This window comes from Typopeltis vanoorti, chromosome 16 (assembly GCF_054136105.1).
Source record: "Typopeltis vanoorti isolate ZY-2024b chromosome 16, IOZ_Tvanoo_1.0, whole genome shotgun sequence".
In the NCBI taxonomy this organism is placed as follows: domain Eukaryota; kingdom Metazoa; phylum Arthropoda; class Arachnida; order Uropygi; family Thelyphonidae; genus Typopeltis; species Typopeltis vanoorti.
The window spans coordinates 44,616,181-44,637,792 of NC_143564.1; the positions used below are offsets into that span (position 1 = coordinate 44,616,181).

General features: G+C 34.9%; 1 protein-coding gene across 4 annotated transcripts in view; it reads left to right on the forward strand.

Annotated features, from left to right (window-relative positions):
- The window catches only part of LOC150097982 (MBT domain-containing protein 1-like), a 469,576-nt gene that overhangs the window by 389,171 nt on the left and 58,793 nt on the right, over positions 1–21,612 (forward strand). For all 4 annotated transcript variants that reach the window (XM_090406078.1, XM_090406077.1, XM_090406080.1 and 1 more), the window contains one exon: positions 13,153–13,263. In XM_090406078.1, coding sequence (XP_090262204.1) covers positions 13,153–13,263 — 111 coding nt within the window. The remainder of the gene's footprint in view (positions 1–13,152; positions 13,264–21,612) is intronic.

Below are 21,612 nucleotides of genomic sequence, written 5' to 3' on the forward strand. Positions count from 1 at the left end.
GTATGGTATGTTGCAGGTGCAGTAAATACGGTATACTCCAGGGTGGGCCAGCGGAGGGAGTAGGTCTTTGGATGAGTTCAGTAAGCTTTTTAATTTTGCAGGAGGTTTAAAAGTGGCTTTGAGGTTGTATTTTTGTAGTACTCTGTTTATTTTGTCTGATTTCCCTTTAATGTAGGGAATGGTTATAGTTTTTCTGTAGTCTGGTTTGTTCTTGTTTTTTATTGAGGTCTTGTAGAGAATTTTGTTAATAGTGTTTTGGCCATATCCATTTTTTTGAAAAGTATTGCTGATCACTTTAAATTCATTTTTCAGTGCCTGTTCATTGGAGCAGATCCTCAGAGCCTTGATTTTTAGGATATTGATGACACCTAGTTTTTGTGTTGTTTGGTGGTAGGAGTTTATTTGTATATATTGGCCAGTATGTGTCGGTTTCGGATAATAAAAAGAGTTATTTTAACACGGTTGTAGAATCCATAATTTCAAAAACGAATGCTGATCACTGTGTACCACTAAAAGAAAGGGCAAAAAAAAATGTAGTTTAGATTGCCATATTTAGTCTGTTTGTAATGGAAAACTGTTCTAACTCCTCTCTCATCCAAATGAATAAAATAAGAAGATAATGGTGTCCAGTCTGCTATGAAAATTATGGTCAGTTAATTGCAGGAGTATCTGCAAGTTGTTAGGTTAGAAGTCCCTGACTTTTTATTCACACTTGCTGATGCTCCCTCCCCCCCAATCACATCAAGCACAGTTACTTGTGTTTTTTTCGTCTCTCCTTCCCAAGCTCTCTGTATAAACAAAAATGTTTTTGTTTTGTTGTGCATTCTACTTTTATAAAAGTACCATGTCACTTCAAATTGGAAAACCAAACTTCCTTCAAGCTAGTTATTTATTTTGCACAATGTTTTCATCATGCTGATTTAAATCAATGTTCTTTGCCAATTTCTTTTTTACAAATGGTGCTAGTTTAACAATAATAATGTTATTAATTATGTAATGCAGAGTTTAACTGTGTGCATGTATGCCTGTTCAGCCAAGTATCTGCAAAATGAAAGTTACTTGGCAAACAAATAGATGCTTATCCTTCCTAAATTATTTCATTACCTTGTGTCACATCACAAGTAACATCATGAGAAACTTTGAGCATTATAATAGTAACATTTTGTGTCAAGGCTAAGAGATTTATCAATATCTCTTAGCCTTGCTATGGCTGGCACCAGTATCAGAAGGGTGCCAATAACCAAGCTATGCTACTATTGAAATGTACTTCATTTCTGAAATATTTTAATTTGTGTAATCTCTATAAATAGCAACCATTGTAGGAAAAAAACAATAACACAAGTCAAAAATTACTGCTTTGTAGGTATGCTTAAAAGCATTCCAATCATTGCAACAAATTTATCTGGAAAAAAAACACAGTTATCTACAATAATCACTATTGGAAAACAGAAGTGCCGTTTTTATGTACAGCTGAAATGACCTTGGATTGCTCCTTGGAATCACAAGAGGTTTGCATCTGTGCATTCCAGCAGCATTGGCACAACACAAAATAGTAACCTGCTCTTAACTTTGCTTATATCCGGCTGATGAGTCGCGTTCGATGTAGGCAACATCCACCAAAACAAGCTAATCTCATCTGCATTATACACTTGTTATCATGAACAGTTTCTTGGAAAGCTTTTTAAAAAGACTTCTGCAGCCTCGAAATCCACTATTGCTTCTCCACAAATTACCCTGTGACTGATTCAATGATGCTACTTAAACCTGTACACTCATCCCCTACTGTGTTCATTTTTCTCATGGAAGTATTTGGCTTTTTCTCGAATTAGTCAACTTGGCATGGGAATCTTCTTTTCTCGTTGCTGCTGATATTATTAACACACCACTTCATCAATGATCTCTGTTTTAGTTTTGTCAGTGTCTTCTGCTTACTCAGCGTCTTGAAGATTCTGTGCAGGAGAGAGATTTTACTAAAATATCTACTACAGTATCGAATATTGAAATCTGGGCACTTTGCCTAGATCCCAGAGTTTTTGTATCCCTTTGACACCTATCCCTTTGATTTTTTTTTTACGATATTGATATTCTGCTGAATGTTTAATGCCACCCGTTTTCTTCCCTTCTTGCTAGGTGATGATTTAGACCCCCATTCCACTATTTCTTTTGATAAAAGCAAAAACTAAAAGAAGAGTACTGTGCTGCAGAGAAAATTTAATGTTTTATATATACTAGTATACTACTTTCTAATTAGTGCCTTGAGATATGCATATATTTCGTATGAAAATATACTACAGTATTACTGTCTATCCAAAGCCTTATAATATGCAATGGTTATATGAAATATAATGGTTACATGTCCTAATAAGCCCACCATACATCTGACCAGTAATCTCCATAGTGCATCAGATGCACAAACTACCTTATGATATTTCAGTGATAAAAATATTCTGCTTCACTCAAGTGTGAAAATAAAATAAATTATATCTATTTCCAAAATATAAGATCAGTCTTAGCAATACATTTATTTATTATTGGCAATATTTGCCTTGCTATCTTTTATTATTATTATTATTTATTCTACCAATTAGTGTAATGCCAAAATATATTTTATTCAGGCTCTACCATTTTGCTAAAAAATATTATGGAAAATGTTCATGCAAAATGCTTGCACAGAAAATAATCACTTTTAATATATATGAAACACGTGATGGTTTCAAATAGCATTTATTGAAATATATGAACTTTTTTTTTTTAATTTCCTTGCAAAATTCCAGTATGCCTCGTCATCATGCATACATTTAGATATGTTATTAATCACAACAACTTAATCAAAATTTATAGGTATGATTTTTTTTTCTTGCTTTTTATGTAATGAATGGCTTTTCACATTTACTATTTACTGACTGAAAAATTTAAGCCAGTAAGCTGTTAACCACTACCCCACTTTCCATTCTCTTCAGTCATTAATAACAATCACAGCACAGCTGAGATTACTACTCATTCTGAGTGTAGAATACATAGCAACGTGTCTAGCTAGGCCTTTACCACCTTTGGGAAATGCCCCAATGACAAAGCATTCCTATGGCAATGAGTATACAGCTTAACAAAGCTTAAAAATTTGTCAGAAATGGCATAGACAATTAAACATGTGTTACTGCAAAATATTTCAATTTTTTTCTCTTTAATTCCATCGCATGGAATTAAAGACAAAATTGCATTCTTGATGTTTTGTGTTAAACAGTGAAGAAATTCTCGGACAATTTTTTTTAAAAGTTACCTAATCAGGAACAAAAGTACTATTTTCAAGAAGGTAAAAACTGCAATACAGATAAATGATTTGAATACGTGCATTCAACTTGCACAACCAGAAATATTTAATTAAACAACTTCAAAGTTGGTCATAGCAGCACATGTACTGCTCTGACCTCAAAAACAAACCACACTATAAAGCTATGGCTATTAGCATGAGAATAAACCCTTTATAATAAATTAATGAAATAAAGAGCCAAAAGGCTTCAAGAAATAATGTGGGATTAAATATCCCCTTAATTTAAATAACCTTTATAATAAACCTGCATGACAGTCTATAAAAACAAAGTGCAATGATTGTTGTTTATTTCCTGCAAGGGCAGTTGAAGTTCTGAAATGAAATAGAAACATGAGTGTTGTTGACAAGATTCCTAGATTGCTTATACTGCAACGACCATGGGAGGTAGTGGTGAGGGAGAAAATTCAGTGCACCAAACCAATCTCTTACATAATATATAATTATTTGCTTCACTGAAAATGCCAGAAGCATACATATTCCAAAATGTGCTAGTGAAACAATTCCAGCATTGTTTTTTAAAACTACGGTTCGATGGAATTTACAGTGGAATTTGACATGAGTGAACTGTAACTAATATTGCACAGCCTGTAGGGAAATTGCATCCATTTGCACATTTCTGAAGCCTTTTATTTCACACTTAATAATCACTTCTGCCAAAACTCAGTGCTTGTGTTTGCTTTTAAAGTTTAAATTTTAAACAAATACAGTATAATGAGAAGTAAATCTGAGTCAGTTTCACAAAAAGCAACCCAGTTTTTGTAAAATGTTATGCTATTCTTGACTGCTATATATCAGCACCTAATCGATGTTATTCAGAAGTGGGGAAGATAAATGTAGTTATTATTATTATTATTATTATTATTATTTCGGGCGACTCCAGGAGTCCTTAGACTCATCGAGGGAGGCCCTAAACATCATGTCCACACAACTATGCGATTACATTCTCACAGTATCTATCATACCTTGTCTTGAACTCGTTCACCATCATAGCACCCACAATAGACTCTGGCAGCTTATTCCACTCATTTACCACTCTAAAAGTAAAGAACCCAGCTCTAACACCCCTGCTAACCACACTCTTGCCCAGCTTCCATAGGTGTCCCCTAGTTCTCCCACCACCAGTCCTGATCTCAAAAATATCCTCTGAATTAATCCTATAGAATCCCTTTAGCAATTTGAATGTCTCAATCATATCTCCCCTCCTCCGCCTATCAACTAGTTTCTGCAACCCACAAATCTTCAACCTGTTCTCATATGGTTCATTCCATAGACCTGTTATCATCTTAGTCACTCGCCTCTAGATCCTCTCCACCTCCTCCCCATCAAGAAGGAACCGAGGTGACCAAATCTGGGCACAGTAGTCGAGATGAGGTCTTATCAAGGCTCGGTACAGAGGTACAATAACTTGCTTGTCTCTGCTCGGCAAGGTATTTTTCAACAACCAAGTGAGTTGATGAGCTGATTTAGCTACTTTAGCAGTGTGCCCCCTAAACTTCATCTTCCTATCCACCAACACTCCCAAGTCCCTGGCCTCATCAATCTCTTGGAGTACAGTTTCACCAATGTGGTATAGTGCTGCTAATCTTTTCATCCCAAAATGCATAACCTTACATTTTGTCACATTAAATTGACATCCATTCTCCTTAGCCCAGAACTCCAATCTATCTAAGTCATCCTGCAAGACTTTGACATCTTCTGCATTCACTATTGCCCTACCCAACTTTGCATCATCAGCGAACAAATGAATTGTTCCACTTAGATCCTTCCCTGTATCGCTAATGAACAGATTAAACAGCAGTGGTCCAAGAACAGAACCCTGCGGCACACCACTAGTTACAGGCCGTCTTTTGGACTCTACTCCTGAATAAACTACTCTTTGATATCTCTCCATCAACCAACCACCTATCCACTTCACCAACCCTATATCCATTCCCATATGTTGTAGTTTACGGATTAGTATTCCATGTGGTATCCTGTCAAACGCCTTTGCCAGGTCCAGCAGTATTACTGTAAACCCATTTCCCTTATCCAGTTCAGCCGTCACCTTGTTATAATACTTGAGCAAGTTACTGAAGCATGATCTACCCTTCACAAAGCCATGCTGTCCCCTGTACAGTATCTCGTTTTCATCAATCCATTCCTGTATTTTTCCCTTGACAACGACTCCTGATATGCTGATCGGTCAGTAATTTGCAACCGTAGTCTTGGATCCTCCTTTATGCAGTGAAACTATTTTCCGTTCTTTCCACACCTTCGGGACTAAGCCAGACCTGAGACTCAGATTAAACAACATGGTCAAGGGCACCGATAATTCTTTAGCCGCTTCACGCAAGACCCGTGCCAGTATACCATCCAATCCCACAGATGTGTTCACATTAAGGTTCTGTAATAGACTAGTCACCTCCACTTCATTCATCACTATTCCCGTATAAACTAATGGTTCCTTCATTTTTTCAATGTCACCACCTGGATGATATGCTTTTGCAAAGTTCGCGCTCAGTAACTCCACTATATCGACTGATTCAGTGACCTCCTTACCATCGTCATTCCTTAAAATCATTTTACCGTGTACAGTTTTTTCTTGCAGCATATTGGAAAGAACTGTTTTGGATTCTCTTTTGCTTGCAAAGCTAGTTTCCTTTCATAATCCGCTTTTGCTTTTTTTACCACACTCGTTACCTTTCTGGCCTGCACTTTATACCGTTCGTGTGCCTGCAGGTCACCCCTTTCTTTAAATTCCCTCCACAGTTGTTTCTTTTTTTGCAGCTCAAGCTTAATGGTGTTATTCATCCATTTAACCCCTACTTGTTTTACTATTCGGACCCTAGGTATACAATCAGCCATTACCTCCTGTAAATGCTCCTTGACCACTTCCCATGCTCTATCGATGTCCAGCCCTTGCAGTTGTACATGCCATGGCACTGATCCAAGCAATCTCCTAAGCTTGTCATACTTGCTAGCACGGTAATTCCACATATACCCTGTCTTAATCGAAAATTCCACACCTTTAGCCACCTCCCAGGTCAAGACCTTATGATCACTCTCACCAATAGGTGGCAACATGGTCATATTCATTACAGTCAAATTCTCAGATGCTATTACCAGGTCAAGCACTCTCACACCCCTAGTATTTTCAATTACATGCTGTCTCAGATAGTTATCCCTTAATAATTGAATAAAATCCTTTTCCTTCCTCACATGTGTCCTCTCCTCCTTCCAATCACTGTTACCATAGTTGAAATCCCCCATAATAATTACCCTCCTTCCACTATTAAAACCTTTTATCCAAAAAGGTCATGATTTTTCATCTGTTACATTACATTATACATGTCTAATGTCATGTCATCCTGTGTCATTTAAGTTTAGCTTACTTCTACACAAGAAAGGATTATTAATATTTGAAAAAAAAGTAGTGAGGAATAATTAGTATTTAACTCCAGGAGATATTTGTAGAATAATAAAGAAATTTATCTGACCCTCTGTCACATGGAAGCTCATGTGTTGTGTGTCACTTTATTTATTTTTTTTTTCAACCATGCACAGAAATAAAATAAGGCATGTTTACAAGTATATAAATATTTAACCAGAACAGCTATTTTAAACATGATCAGTTTTTCTGAAGTTTCGAAAGGCCTTAAATTAATTGATTGCATTAACATATGAATTTCGTTGGCATTAATTTACCAATTACTTTCATTAATTAAATGCTCGCTGAAAGAAACATTTATTATTATTATTACGCTGAAACCTCCCATGTTTTATTCGTTTGTATTTCTTCTATATTGCAGTAATTTCACAGTTTTGTTGTATGAAATTAGGGTATCCGTAAAGTTCATCGAAAGGCAATTCATTGAACGACAATTTGTCAAAAATACAATTCATCGAAAAAACAGTTCACCAAAAATTTTAAATGTTCGAAAATGTTATGAGAAAATTGATCCATTTAGAACAAAAACTGAAACTGTGCAGAGTGAGATAGCAATACTACTTTAATAGGGAAAAATTATAGAACATATGGTTTCTTATAGTCTTTCTTGTCTGATAACTGTTTCATTTCTCTTCATGGGACTGATTTGCCTGTTTCTGGGAGAAAAAGCCTAGCCATCTCCGTATTATGCCTGTTAACTTACCTTTAGTGAACAGGACTGATAAAAATTATGCGTGTCGTAAATGGGATTCCAACTACCCAGGTCTTTCAAACTAAACGGTTCGTTTATACCGACTGAACTACACAGGCTCCATTATTATTATTGTTGTTAGTAGTAATATGCGACTTCAGTACAGCAATTATTATGGGATGAATTTTGCTCAGATTCGCTATTTGAAACTTTTACAAGAAAATGTCGAACCATTCCAGTTTTCAGTTCAGCTATATTCAGAGCAACAAAGAAATAACGTGTCCAAATTATGTACTGTATTACAAAATCTCTCTGACTCAGCAAAATTAGTAGAAGTTGCCAGTACAAGAAGCTGTCTGCATGGTTCAGTTTTTGTTCTAAATGGATTACTTTTATCATAACATTATCGAAAATTTAAAATTTTTGGTGAATTGCATTATTTTCGACAAATTGTCTTTGGATGAATTGCCTTTTCGATGAATTTTCATGTAACCAAAATTAGTGTTTATTCTAACATATTAACGTGTAGAATATTCCACGTTAATGTTTTAATTAATGAAATGAAAGCATTTGTCATGTTTAAAGTTATTAGCAATGAACATTCACTTTCCCTCATATATCATATTTAACTGCCATTTATGATATGAAATGTATGAATTTTATAGTATTATAGTTTACATATTATAGTATTATTAACCCACATATTGCTGACAAAGAAGGTACACAAGAAAGAGCGCACACTTTGCAAAAGTATATCATCCAGGTGGTGACATTGAAAAAGTGAAGGAACCATTAGTTTATACGGGAATCGTGATGAATGAAGTGGAGGTGAATAGTCTATTACAGAATCTTAATGTGAATACATCTGTGGGATTGGATGGTATACCGGCACGGATCTTGCGTGAAGCGGCTAAGGAATTATCAGTGCCCTTGACCATGTTGTTTAATCTGAGTCTCGGGTCTGGTTTAGTCCCAAAGGGGTGGAAAGAGGGGAAAATAGTTTCACTGCATAAAGGAGGATCCAAGACTACGGTGGTAAATTACCGACTGATCAGCATATCAGGAGTCATTGTCAAGGTCTTGGAGAAAGTAGTCAAGGGAAAAATACAGGAATGGATTGATGAAAATGAGATACTGTACAGGGGACAGCATGGCTTTGTGAAGGGGAGATCATGCCTTAGTAACTTGCTCAAGTTTTATAACAGGGTGACAGCAGAACTGGATAAGGGAAATGGGTTTTCGGTGATACTGCTGGACCTGGCAAAAGCGTTTGACAGGATACCACATGGAATTCTAATCCATAAGCTACAACATATGGGAATGGATAGATGGGTGGTTGATGGAGAGATATCAAAGAGTAGTTTATTCAGGAGTGGAGTCCAAAAGATGGCCTGTGACTAGTGGTGTGCCGCAGGGTTCTGTTCTTGGACCACTGCTGTTTAATCTGTTCATTAACGATATAGGGAAGGATCTAAGTGGAACAGTTCATTTGTTCGCTGACGATGCAAAGTTGGGTAGGGCGATAGTGAATGCAGAAGATGTCAAAGTCTTGCAGGATGACTTAGATAGATTGGAGTTCTGGGCTAAGGAGAATGGATGTCAATTTAATATGACAAAATGTAAGGTTATGCATTTTGGGGTGAAAAGATTAGCAGCACTATACCACATTGGTGGAACTGTACTCCAAGAGATTGATGAGGCCAGGGACTTGGAAGTGTTGGTGGATAGGGAGATGAAGTTTAGGGGGCACATTGCAAAAGTAGCTAAAACAGCTCATTAACTCACTTGGTTGTTGAAAAATACCTTGACGAGCAGAGACAAGCAAGTTATTGTACTTCTGTACCGAGCCCTGATAAGACCTCATCTCGACTACTGTGCCCAGATTTGGTCACCTCGGTTCCTTCTTGATGGGGAGGAGGTGGAAAGGATCCAGAGATGAGTGACTAAGATGATAGCAGGTCTATGGAATGAACCATATGAGAACAGGTTGAAGATTTGTGGGTTGATAGGTGGAAAAGGGGGAGATATGATTGAGACATTCAAATTGCTAAAAGGATTCTATAAGATTAATTCAGAGGATATTTTTGAGATCAGGACTGGTGGTGGGAGAACTAGGGGACACCTATGGAAGCTGGGCAAGAGTGTGGTTAGCAGGGGGGTTAGAGCTGGGTTCTTTACTATTAGAGTGGTAAATGAGTGGAATAAGCTGCCAGAGTCTGTTGTGGGTGCTATGACAGTGAGCGAGTTCAAGGCAAGGTGTGATAGATACTGTGAGAATGTCAAATAGTTGTGTGGACATGGAGTTTAAGGACTCCCTGGAGTAACCCAAAATAATAATAATAATAAATAGGTTTCCACCTATTTATGGAAAAATTTGAAAACAATGCTCTTAAGAATTACCATAAAAAACCAAAAATATGGCTACGCTATGTGGACGATATTTTCATCATATTCAGTGGAACAACAGATGAAATTATCAATTTCAAAGATTATCTCAACAATTTGCACAACACCATAAAATTCACTTTAGAACAAGAAAAAAATAAAAAACTTCCTTTTCTGGATATTCTATTAGAAGTTAATGAAGAAAGTAAACTCTCCTTCTCAGTATATAGGAAGCCTAGAAACACTGGAAGATTTCTAAATGCAACCTCACACCACCATCCTTCACAAAAAATAAGCTTAATTAAAACTCTTCGAGACAGAGCATACAATATCTCCAGCACACAAGAAAGATGTAATGAAGAACTAAAATACTTAACACAAATCCTCCATCAAGAGAATCCTTAAAATGCCTCCAGCTAACAACACAATAAAACAGGATTACAAAAACGCAATCTCGCTTCCTTATATCAAAAATGTTACAGACAAGCTAGCCAAATTAATGAACAAACACAACATAAAAGGAGCCTTCCTTCCTATGGAAAAAATCTCAAGATTCCTACATCCACCAAAACCACCTCATCATCCTCTTAAAAAACCAGGAGTCTACAAAATCCATTGCTCTTGCGGTATTTGCTACATAGGACAGACAGGAAGATCTGGAGAAATATGCATGGCTGAACACCAAAAAGACGTACAATACAAAAGAGAACAAAAAACGGGTTTTGCTTTCCATACCACTTCCACTGGACACGATGTACTCTGGCAAAAAACGACGATGTCATACATAGAAAACAACAGTTATATAAGAAAATTTAAAGAAGCTGCTAATATGCTAAAAAACCCAACCCAATGCAATAAAAATCAAGGTTTAATTCTCCATCAAGTGTGGTCAGCTCTAATAAAAAATCTAGCTCGGACTGTATGAACGAGAACAAGCACACGCGACATCGTCCAGTATTGTTCAACGTGAATAACGTTATATATCTGCATTCTGTTATTTGAGTTTTATGAATAGCCAGACGGTTATGATTTGTATTTATTAATTCTCTTGTTTAAACTTTAAGTTATACTATTTACCCCTGAAGATGTAAATCCTACGATTTACGAAACTTGTCGGGAACTATTATTTCAGTGTTTTATAGAACTGAATAATAAAAAAATGTGGTGTAATCACCAAAATATGTCTTTTGAACTAATTTATATTATTTAGCCTTTTAAGTAGAGTTATATAATTCTGCTAAACAATTGCATATGCTCAGATTATTATCAGTAGTAATAAACTAATTCTTAAATGAAATAATTTGAATGTATAAATGTTCCTGACATTTTTTATTGTAATAGTGTAGAGTACATTATTGTATTATTAAATCCTGATACCATAAAATTGGCCAAGAAATGAATATAATTACTTACAGCAGTATATGATTGATTATCATTAGTTGCTTAGCATGTGCATCTACTCTTGACACCAAATGATGAGTAAATCATTCCTGGAAAAAAATTTTCATTTCCAAGTATTTTAAAAAATTTCCAACCAAAATGTCCTTATTTATGATGTAATTGTTAAATACAAATTTCCCATAGACTGTTAACAGGAATGAAAATGTGCTAATCGACAGTAAGAATTGATGCCTCAATTTTGCATTACTGAAGTTAATGAAGTTAATTTAGAAACAAATAACAGCCAGATACTTAACGTACAGCAAGCAAGGTATGCGCTATGAAATTTTTTCATATAGATGACAAAATACATGAATGACAAAAATAGATCATACATATGAATGCTTGTAATCTTTGTTCTTACTAAATTTAGGAAGTCAGAATAAATGTCGATATTTCTTAGCCAACTAAAAGCAAACGTGAGAGTCTGGTCTGCAAATAGTAAATTGATGAAAAGAAGAATAAACATCAATATGGCAGTAGCCAAGCAAATGCAAACAAGAGACCGTATGTAAATCAGGATTACAGGATGTCATTCTAAAGAAAAAGTGATGAATTTGTTTAAGGTGGCATACTTTTTTTTTAACTATGTTTTGAGTTTTTTGTTATGCTTATCCATTTAATGTTATCTTGTACATATCTATAAAGAGTGACATCTTGTGTTAATGGAATAAAACAGGTTTTAGTTGTTTCTTGAGAAATTGACATACTTATATACAATAATCTATCATTTATCTGACCCTTCAATTATGTGAACGATGAGTTCTATAAGTGTTCTGCAGAAAAGTTGGTTGACATGCAAGGATTAGTTAATTGAAAGTTTGTTGTTTTCAAGGTTGGGAAAACGGTAGATTACTGTAAATTTATTATTAAATCCAATTTATATACAGCTTTTTGTAGGTTGTCCTCAGTTACTCGAAATATAACTTGGTCATCTGCAAAGAGTAAGGCATCTAAAATAAAATTATTTGCTATTTGAATTATTTTTTTGTTGGTTCTTTGATTATTTCATTCACACACACACTCTTCAAATGCTTTAGTTCTGTTCTTGTTTCTTTTGATCAAACAAGAATATATTTTCTTGGCAATTTTAATTTAATTTTTTACTCCTATGTATCCTCCATTAACAGTCAGTAGACTGATATCCCAGTGTAACCTGATAATTGAGATACTTCTATAGTTAGTCATAGAGTAAGATAAAAACTATACACTTGGGTGGAAAATAGCCAGTGATACAATGAATTCTGATTCTAGTTGATGGTCAGGATATGGTGGTGACAGCGAAGGAACCATTAACTCCATTATGCCTGCTGGTAGTACTGTTTTTTAGCATCGTATATTCTGTCAGTAAACTTTTTTTGTTGATGTGTTTGATAACTTGAATAACTTCAGCAGAAATCTTTTCAGTGATAGTGAAGTGTTTCTTACAGGGTTCCTTCAACTTGAAGGCAGGATTGGGTTAGTACTGTGCCATTCATGTGGGAGAGAGAGAGAGAAAATACTTGTCATCCATGCCTTCTGTAAAGTTGGATATTTCACGTGAAACATCTGCTTCTTCATTGTTATGCAAAATGTGTAATATCCAAGCTGATCCAAATTCATTTTGAAGTCTTATTTTACAGAACAAAGAACACCAAAAACAGAAAATAAACACGATATTTTTGTCAGTAGCTGGATGATGATGTCATAGTTTCTACTCAAATTAGAAACTTTACATCATCCCACTGCATGTGGTATAAAATTTGAACTATAAAATGAGGATCATTTGAACTTTTCAAATGATCCTCATTTATGATGTTATATGCAAATTATATATTCATATAACTTTAATTTATGAACTGTTATTAATTTGATATACTTCTTTCTTATCATTATTCTTAGAAAAGAAAAGCAAATTGTATTTGCAAAATCGTAAGGTATTGTTTCAATCCAAGTTGGACCATTTAGCTGAAAGCATGGAAGATAGTTGTAAACAAGAAGGAGATGATACAGGTACATTTAACCCATACTCAGAATTGAATTTAAATTAATATATTCAGAATTGTATCTTCAGGTTATGCAGAGATATATAGATATAATAGCTTCAACATATACTTGCACATCTTATTCATAATTGCAATTGACTGCAAAAGTGTGGTGGGCCCATCCTAAAAACTTCGTCTTAGAAAAATATGATTAAATATTATCAAGATTAGAATTTGAAGAATAGAAAATCACATCAGGAATTGTGAATAGCCTTAATTGATGTTGGTTTGAATTTCATCACACACCTCTGAATCCATGTAATAAATGAGCTTTTCTCTTTCAAAACAAATATGTTCAATATTTATGATGATGAAAGCTGGTAAGCTTGTGTCATCACAAAAAAGCATGCTGCAACATGTTGTGAGTTTGTTTCTACACTTTGGCTGGAAATTAATGATTGCTAAATGGTACTTTTCCAGGTATATATATATTTTTTATAATAATCCTACACGTGAAAGGTCACAAGACCTTTAACACAACGTTGCTATGTGTGGGTAAGCAATTAAAGAGAAAGAAGTAGCCTATTGATATGTTTCTTAAAGAGTTGGAGGTTGTATTCAGTGATAAAAATAGTATGGGAGGAGATTATTCCAAAGAACTGCCTGAAGGGAGTCTGTGAGGGGAAGGATCACCTATTAAGCAGATCACCCTCTTCTGTATAGCATCAAGAATTCTTAGGGGGGGGGTTTGCGTACACCAACCCAAATGTGGGAACAGTATTCCAAAGTTGATAGGGGCTGAGACTTCTAAAGTGTTAGGAGTTCGATCAAAGAAAAAGAGAAGGAATGTTTTTATTGGAAAAGAACACTGATTTTTTAACGAGTGAAGAAGCTATGTATGTGATACATTTGTGCTAAAATAAACTGGATGTGACAAGCAATAAGCCCAATAAAAGAGCTGATCGTGGAAGAAAAGTGGAACATTATCAAAAGTGTGAGTGAAGTAAGATTTTTCTTGTGGGTAATAAGGCAGGTGTGAATTTTTATGGCAGTGAAATTTACTAAGTTGTCTTCACTCCATTTGAGGATGGTGACGATATCAGGATTTAAGTTATTACTTATGGAAGATCTTGAGGAGTATCATTTTAGCACTATAAAGTTTCTTGAATGAGGAAGAGGAACAAAGAGTAGTCATTAGCAAAACTATGAATAGGATTTGAAGTCGGAGAAAGGTCATTGATGTAAAGGAGAAAGAACTTGGGTGAGAGTAGAACCTGGGGATATTCCAGCATTGATAAAGAAATCTGATGAGAGGATGCCATTGGGGCCATACTGATGCAGCATGAGGCTCTAGCTGGGGGACCAAAAAATTAAACCCAATTTAAGAGCCCCAGTGAAGGGGGGGGGGGGGCTCAATTGCCTCGGGAGAAGTGGAAGCCATTCACCATGACATGCAATGAACAACCACTGGCAATTCAATCACAAAGTAAAGCAGACAACCATAAGATTGTAGCTTGTTCAGGAGGCCTCAATACTAGACACAATCAACGCCTTTAAAATATCAAGAGGGACTACATGGATTTTTCCAAATCTTTCCATGGCCTGTGTCCAAAGGTGAGTGAGATGGCAAGGACGTCATCTGTAGAACAAGAATAGTGGAATTCATATTAGTGATTGCTAATTAATTGATGAGTCTCCAGGTACTGAAGCTGCTTTTGATTGCCTTCTGCATCACTTTTGAAAGTACTAAGGTGAGAGCATTGGGACAGGTTATAGTTATCCTTTGTCATTTTCAAACTGGGCTTACTATTTATGCACATATCATTGAGATAAATATCATACTGATAGATAATGATCTGTTTTAGAACTTTTTTAGAACTTGCATGGAGAAACTTTATACTTCTCAGTTAACTGTTTTTTCTCCTCATGTGTGTATGAAACTGAAAATAAATAGAGAAAAAATAAAATAGATGTGTATAAAATATCGTTTCTTGGAATAGATCCTAAAAGGGTGCATAGAATTTGAAGAATTTTACAAGAATTTATTACTAGTTTTCATAGTCAGTTTTCTTAAAAATTGGCCTGATTGCTTCTGAGTATGCCATACCATATTTTCCCAAAACACCTGTTACTATGCTTTTATTTTCCCATTCTGTTTAGATTATCTTAGATCAACTCTGGTAATACATTCTTTACCATGAACATTCTCAAGCCCTTTTCTAAAATCTTCATTATTAACGTGACTGTTTGTTGTTACCCTCTTTTTCACTCCCCTGATTTTCCTTGCCATCATTGACAAAACTATTTGTCTGTCTTTAAACTTGTCGTTGAATTCTTTAATTTCTGATTCCATTCTTAGTGCAGTATATTAAAACTGATTTGAACACTTACGTATAATGCATGCTCACTACATAATAACTGCTTAAGAGTCCAAGTTAAAGTATACTGTTTTTTTTAGTTTCTGTAGATTCATCATAAGAGGTGATTGTGCAGTGCTAATTTGTTGTTTTAGCCAATTAGCAGGGAGCCAAATAGATAAATATATCTGGCTCCAATCATTAACAAATTCACTCACCTACTTTCCATATTTAATATGTCAAGTGGATGCAGCAACTTAAATATGAGAGCATTATTCCAACATTGGACAGATTTGCGATTTGTACAAAGTAAGTAGATATACAATTCAAAAGCAATGTCTTCAATGAAAAAGGATGGAAAGTTTTTTGGGAGTTGAGGATGCTATAGAAATGATGTGATTAGGCTAGGAAAAGCTAGGAGTAATAGACAGTCCAGAAAGAGAAGTCTAGTATTGACTGTTAAGCTTTATCTAAGATAAGGGATGAAGACCAGCAGCTTTTGCTAGGGACCAAAAAAAAAAACACATGGGCACAGGCAATGAATTTTCTACATTCAGCCCTTTCAGAGTTAGACTTTATCCTGTTAATGATAGTTTTTTGCAAGTGTTTATAGCTACAGTATAGGCTGAATGAAGCTGGTGTATTTGTCTCAAGCCACTTATGATACTTTTTTTTTTCTCCACTTAGTACCTTTTGGAAAAAAACAACAACCATGGCTTGGATATTGGGTGGGAATTTTGAACAGAGTGGGCCCTCATTCCAACTTAGATAATTTCTGTAAGATCAAGCATCTGGATCTGGAAATGACAATAGTAGTCTGACTACATAAAGGAGGCCTTCTTCCCATTTGGCATTGCCAAAGAACATGAGGTTATGTTCTAGAGATGAAATTCAGGTGAAATTTTGATCTGAATGACCAAGAGGAGCAGTTACCTTGGCAGTGTACATGGAAAGAGAACTGATTAAGAAAAGATCCAGAGTATTGGGTGAGTGGATAGGATTTCTGATTAGGAAATGAATAGTTTGCATTAGGTTATTCTTACAGCAGATACCTCAGCTTCTCTTCCAGTTTGGTCAGTTGGATAAAAAAAAAAAAAAAGTTAAGGATAATTAGACTGCAGGAAATCAAACTTCATAAATAAGAAGTCAAAGAAGTTTGAAAGATTTTGTGAATTGTGGGAGAGGTAGAGACAGCAGATGAATGATACACAATGAGGCATGAAAATCTTAAGTCACAGAAAGTATAAAAGGCATATCCAAGATTATGCATCCTCTGGCAAGGAATATTGCATCACACCAAAACACAGATATACCATTCTTTTAGTGTTACACGGTGATCAGCATATACCACTTGTGCCCTTGTGTAATCAGATTCCTGTGAGAAGAAGACATACAGGATGTAGTTTCAAAAATTTTTTTCACTTGGTTACAAAGTAAATTATACTTGCCTAGAAATTATATTATTGTTTAATGCTTTAACCAAGTGAAAGCAATGTGTGCATGAAGTATCCTCATGATTAGTCTACTAGTTTAGCTTCAGTATACTAGTAGCCAGTCCATGAAGATACTTCATTTGCAAATTTTGTATTTTTTTTTTTTACTTGGGTAAAAGATTAAAGAAGAATATAATTTCTTGGCAAGTATAATTTATGGTATAGTTTGGAAGTAACTTGTGGAAATAATTTTGCAGTGTTTATCAGATTCCTTATGAGTGTAATTTAACATGCTTTGTAGCCTGACAAATTTGTGTAAAAAAAAAAAAAATTAGTGAACATCAGTACTATCATTGAGTACCTTAAACTTCAAAAATCACCCTGCAAAACATAATGTTGATGTAGTGATGCTCGCATAATTCATAGAAGTAGTTTTGAATATGAATGTCTCTTCAAAGAAAGTTTAGAGGCCCTGTTACACCTTCCAAATTTAAACTAGAATGATTAACTCTCAATCCCAAAAGTTTTGGCGATTCCCATTTTCAACAAATATGAAAAATTTGTTGAAAATGGTTTAATTAATTATTTGGTATTACCTTGTGACACACATATTTATTGCTTAACTAGTTGTTGTATTTACTTTGTATTCTACCTCTTTGAATTGCTTGTTTATTTGACACTGATGGTGTACTGTTAATTTCAGTATGAAATATTTGTTAATGTGTCTAGTTAATGAAAATTTTTCTTTCATCGCATCTAACATGGTTTATACTATTACTATGTTACAAATAACATTAAATATAAATCATATATGAATTTATTGTTAATAGCACTCTTTTCATATTGACAAACTTTGTTTTCAAACAATCAAAATTGCAAAAGCTTCTATAGCTAGTGTCTTATATGAAGAGCTTTATATCAAGCAAAATTCTCTAGACTGTGTTTTCCTCTCTCACTCTACATGAGATATAAAAGCAATCTGGACAATTTGGCTTTGATGAAACCAGGAATAGATGTCATATAGGTTAAGACATTACTTGGATAAATAAGATCATCCTGTTGTTTTTGTCATGGAGCTGGGAAGAATAGTGAAAAGTCCAGTTACTGGAACAATGTTGAATCCAGCAGAATTGAAGACAGGCAGCAGTGTAAGGAATATTGCAGAAGAATTGGGAAGGAAAAAAAAGTAAATAAAAAAAATATGATGTCAATAGGTGGGATACTGCTGTAACTAAGATGTTATATTTGGGCCTTAGAGATCAGTGGTAGTAGTTATATATCACTAAACCTGAAGATAAACTTCATGGAATGGCAAGAAATTTCAAGCAGAAAGCTATGCTATGGGTAAATTTCAAACACGGAATCTGGATGACAAGCTTAGGTGTTTGGGCATTATCCATAACTTAATTTATAGATAATGTTCAAACTAAATTATAAAAAGATGTGTATTAACTAGCTTATATTTTGCTGGATTTCAAACCGGCATCTTCATAGCAAACAACATTTGCAGTTTACACAAGACAATGAGTGTGAATCCATAGCAGTACCAATAATTTGTTTGTAGATTTTTCCTTGCCAAGTAAAATAACCTACATACATAGTAAATTTGAATAATTCCGAGTTGTTAGGGAGAAAGTTAGACTTCATCAAATCAAGAATGTCTGTTAGTGACACATTTGTAAAGAAAGAAGTAACATCAACACTAATCATTTATAGAAAGCCAACATACACACACACACACACACAAGAAGATACCTTCATAAACATTCACATCATCCAGCCCAACAGCATGGAATTCTAAAAACACCTATACACAGAGCTAAGGCTATTTGTTCTAATGATGCATCTCTGTCCACAGAACTCAATTATCTTTGCCAATGGCTACATCTTCTACAAAATAGATACTACATGGTCCTCCTAATCCCCCCCCCAAACACACAAAAACAAAACATCATTATTCCTATTCCGTATATTCAAGGTATATCTGAAAAGTTAGCCAAAGTACTAATAAAAAAAAATATAACTCAAACCATATGTCAAATTAACAACTTTGACCCTAAGGACAAACTCCATCCTCTAGCATATCCTGGAGTGTATCAAGTTCCCTGTTACTATGGACAGACAGAAGATCTGCTAACCTATCCCATGGAGAACATTAAAAATACGTTCGCTATTATGGCAAGTCTGTACTGCCAGACTTTGCTTTAGATACTGCCCTTTCACACAGGATTAGATAGAAGAAAACTAATGTGCTACATGGAAATCATTACAAATAAGAGAGTTGGCAGTGTCTGTGAACCATTCTCCTAACCTTAACAACTATGGCTGCATTAATTTGTAAAAAAATTTGGAATACTCTTATCCTAATATCAACTCCTACACAACTATAATACTTCTTTTTCTACAACAATAGAGGGTATCACAGACCTTTAGAACTTTTATCTGTTAAGTTTGAATTGTTTATCTTCCTCGTCACATGTAAACTCCAACATGTTTACTCTGTAGATGCTGGTTAGAAATTCAGCAAAATATAAGCCAGGTAATTAAGCATCTTTTTTTTTTTTTTTTTTTTTGGTATTGTAATTCTGTTAAAATAAGTTATGAATTTCAAACAAGGAATTGGACAATGAGATTTGTTTGTGCCTATAATCCCACAGAAGATTCTAGTAGAAAAGAAATAGAGGAGTTTTTAAGGGGTCATTAGTGCAGACATAAAGGAAAAGCTGGTTTTCCTGAACCAGGTTTTCTTTTATGTCTCCTGTAATGAAATGAATTTCAAACAAAATAAGGATTTTATTGTTTTTAATAATGATATTTTCATTCTGGTTCAGGATATGAGCTTATATAGGTTAGTATTTAAAATAGAAACTAACTGCTGCTTAATTTTGAGCAGTACAAAAATGGGTGTCGTACTTGAAATGCTCGACTGCTAATTAAAAAAAAGAAATGGTCAAGGAGCTTTCAGTGGCATACCATCCATCAACCTTATTCTAGTATATTCAAGATGGACTGATTTCCCCTAATTAGAGATTTTAAGCAATTGTAAACTATAATGTGGTTTTTATTAACTATTTTTGATATCCTTTATTTTATTAGTATCCTTTTTCTATATTATCCTTATTTCTTTATATCTCTGTATCTCTCTTATTTATTTCTATACCTCTCTTCTATATCTTATATCTCTTATCGTCAATACCCAAATCTTTAACTTGTCTCTTTCCCTTATACACCTCTATTATCTTTAAACTAATATCCTCCTGTTCCTTATTTCTACCTCCAGTATTCCCATTTTTTATTATTCCAAGGATCTCTAGATATTTATTTGAATTAGTGACTGTGCCTCCGGAAATCCTTTTATGGCATTAAATATTACTACTTTCGGTAGATACCATTCCTTACTCTTATATACAGTCGTGGCTATCCCTTTATCTAATTCAAGTATTAATTGTCTATCTTCCCCACTCACAAGCTCGGTTGTTTGTTTGTTTTTTTAGAACAGTGCATCAAAGAATTAAAATATCAAGTAACACTCTATTAATATTTAAACAACAAAGATTTAATTCACATAAGACAAATTTTACACTGCATTTTCAATAACAAAAGGAAACAGCACAATTCAAACCTGCATAAATAGACTAGCTAAGTTCCTGCATTTTCTCACAAAAATCATATCACATATTTAACTAATTTTCTTAATATCACATAAATCGTTTATAATGAGCAATGGTACTTATTACTTGAATGTTAATTCTTACTCATCGAACACATAAACAATATCTTTTACACACAATTGCTTTTTCCTTTCTATGCTGGGAATATTCTATAGGCAAATTTCACCAATTCAGCAAACAGTTATATTACGACATAATTCAAACTACAAATTCCTGACACTTAATTACTTTATAATTCTTTAACTGTTAGATTTGCCTGTTTAGATCAGCCTCTACTTACAGTCCATTAATAAGTGTTCTCTTAAAAGCGCAAGGAAATTTAACAAACGGGTCAGCTCACTTTATAGCTACTACCCTCTGTGTACTTGGCTTCAAACTGGACTTCCGTTCCGTGTCAGGTTTTTTTTTTCAATCCCTCTTTACGCCGGCGATGGGTCACTGATGCTTCCTTGGGACGCTGTACTGCTGCACTTCGGGCGAAGGTTATCGGCTTGTGGAATACTTGCATGCGCGTTGGATTAATGGAGCAATTTCTTCCCTTTGACAACAGCTCCCGGCGAAGACTCGTCAATTCGTCATCAACTATCAGTTTTGCCTGGCAGATCGGCTCCTTGTCATCTTTCTTTCAGACCACTGGCAAAATTTCTCGAACCGATGTCACGTCCTCAATGGCTTACATCTGCGGACAACCGTTGGCGACCTCGATCCTGACCTCTGGATCCTTGACGAAAATTTCTCGAACCGATCATGCGATCTTTTCGCCTACGCCTTTTATTCGGTCACTTCTGAATCCTTGTGCGGAGATATGTGAACCCCGAACATTTTGGCGAAATCCCTTGATCCTTTTCTTTGACTGACCCTTCCTTTGTTTTTCTCCTACACTCCCTAAATCCTATTTTTTCTGGCAGCGGACATT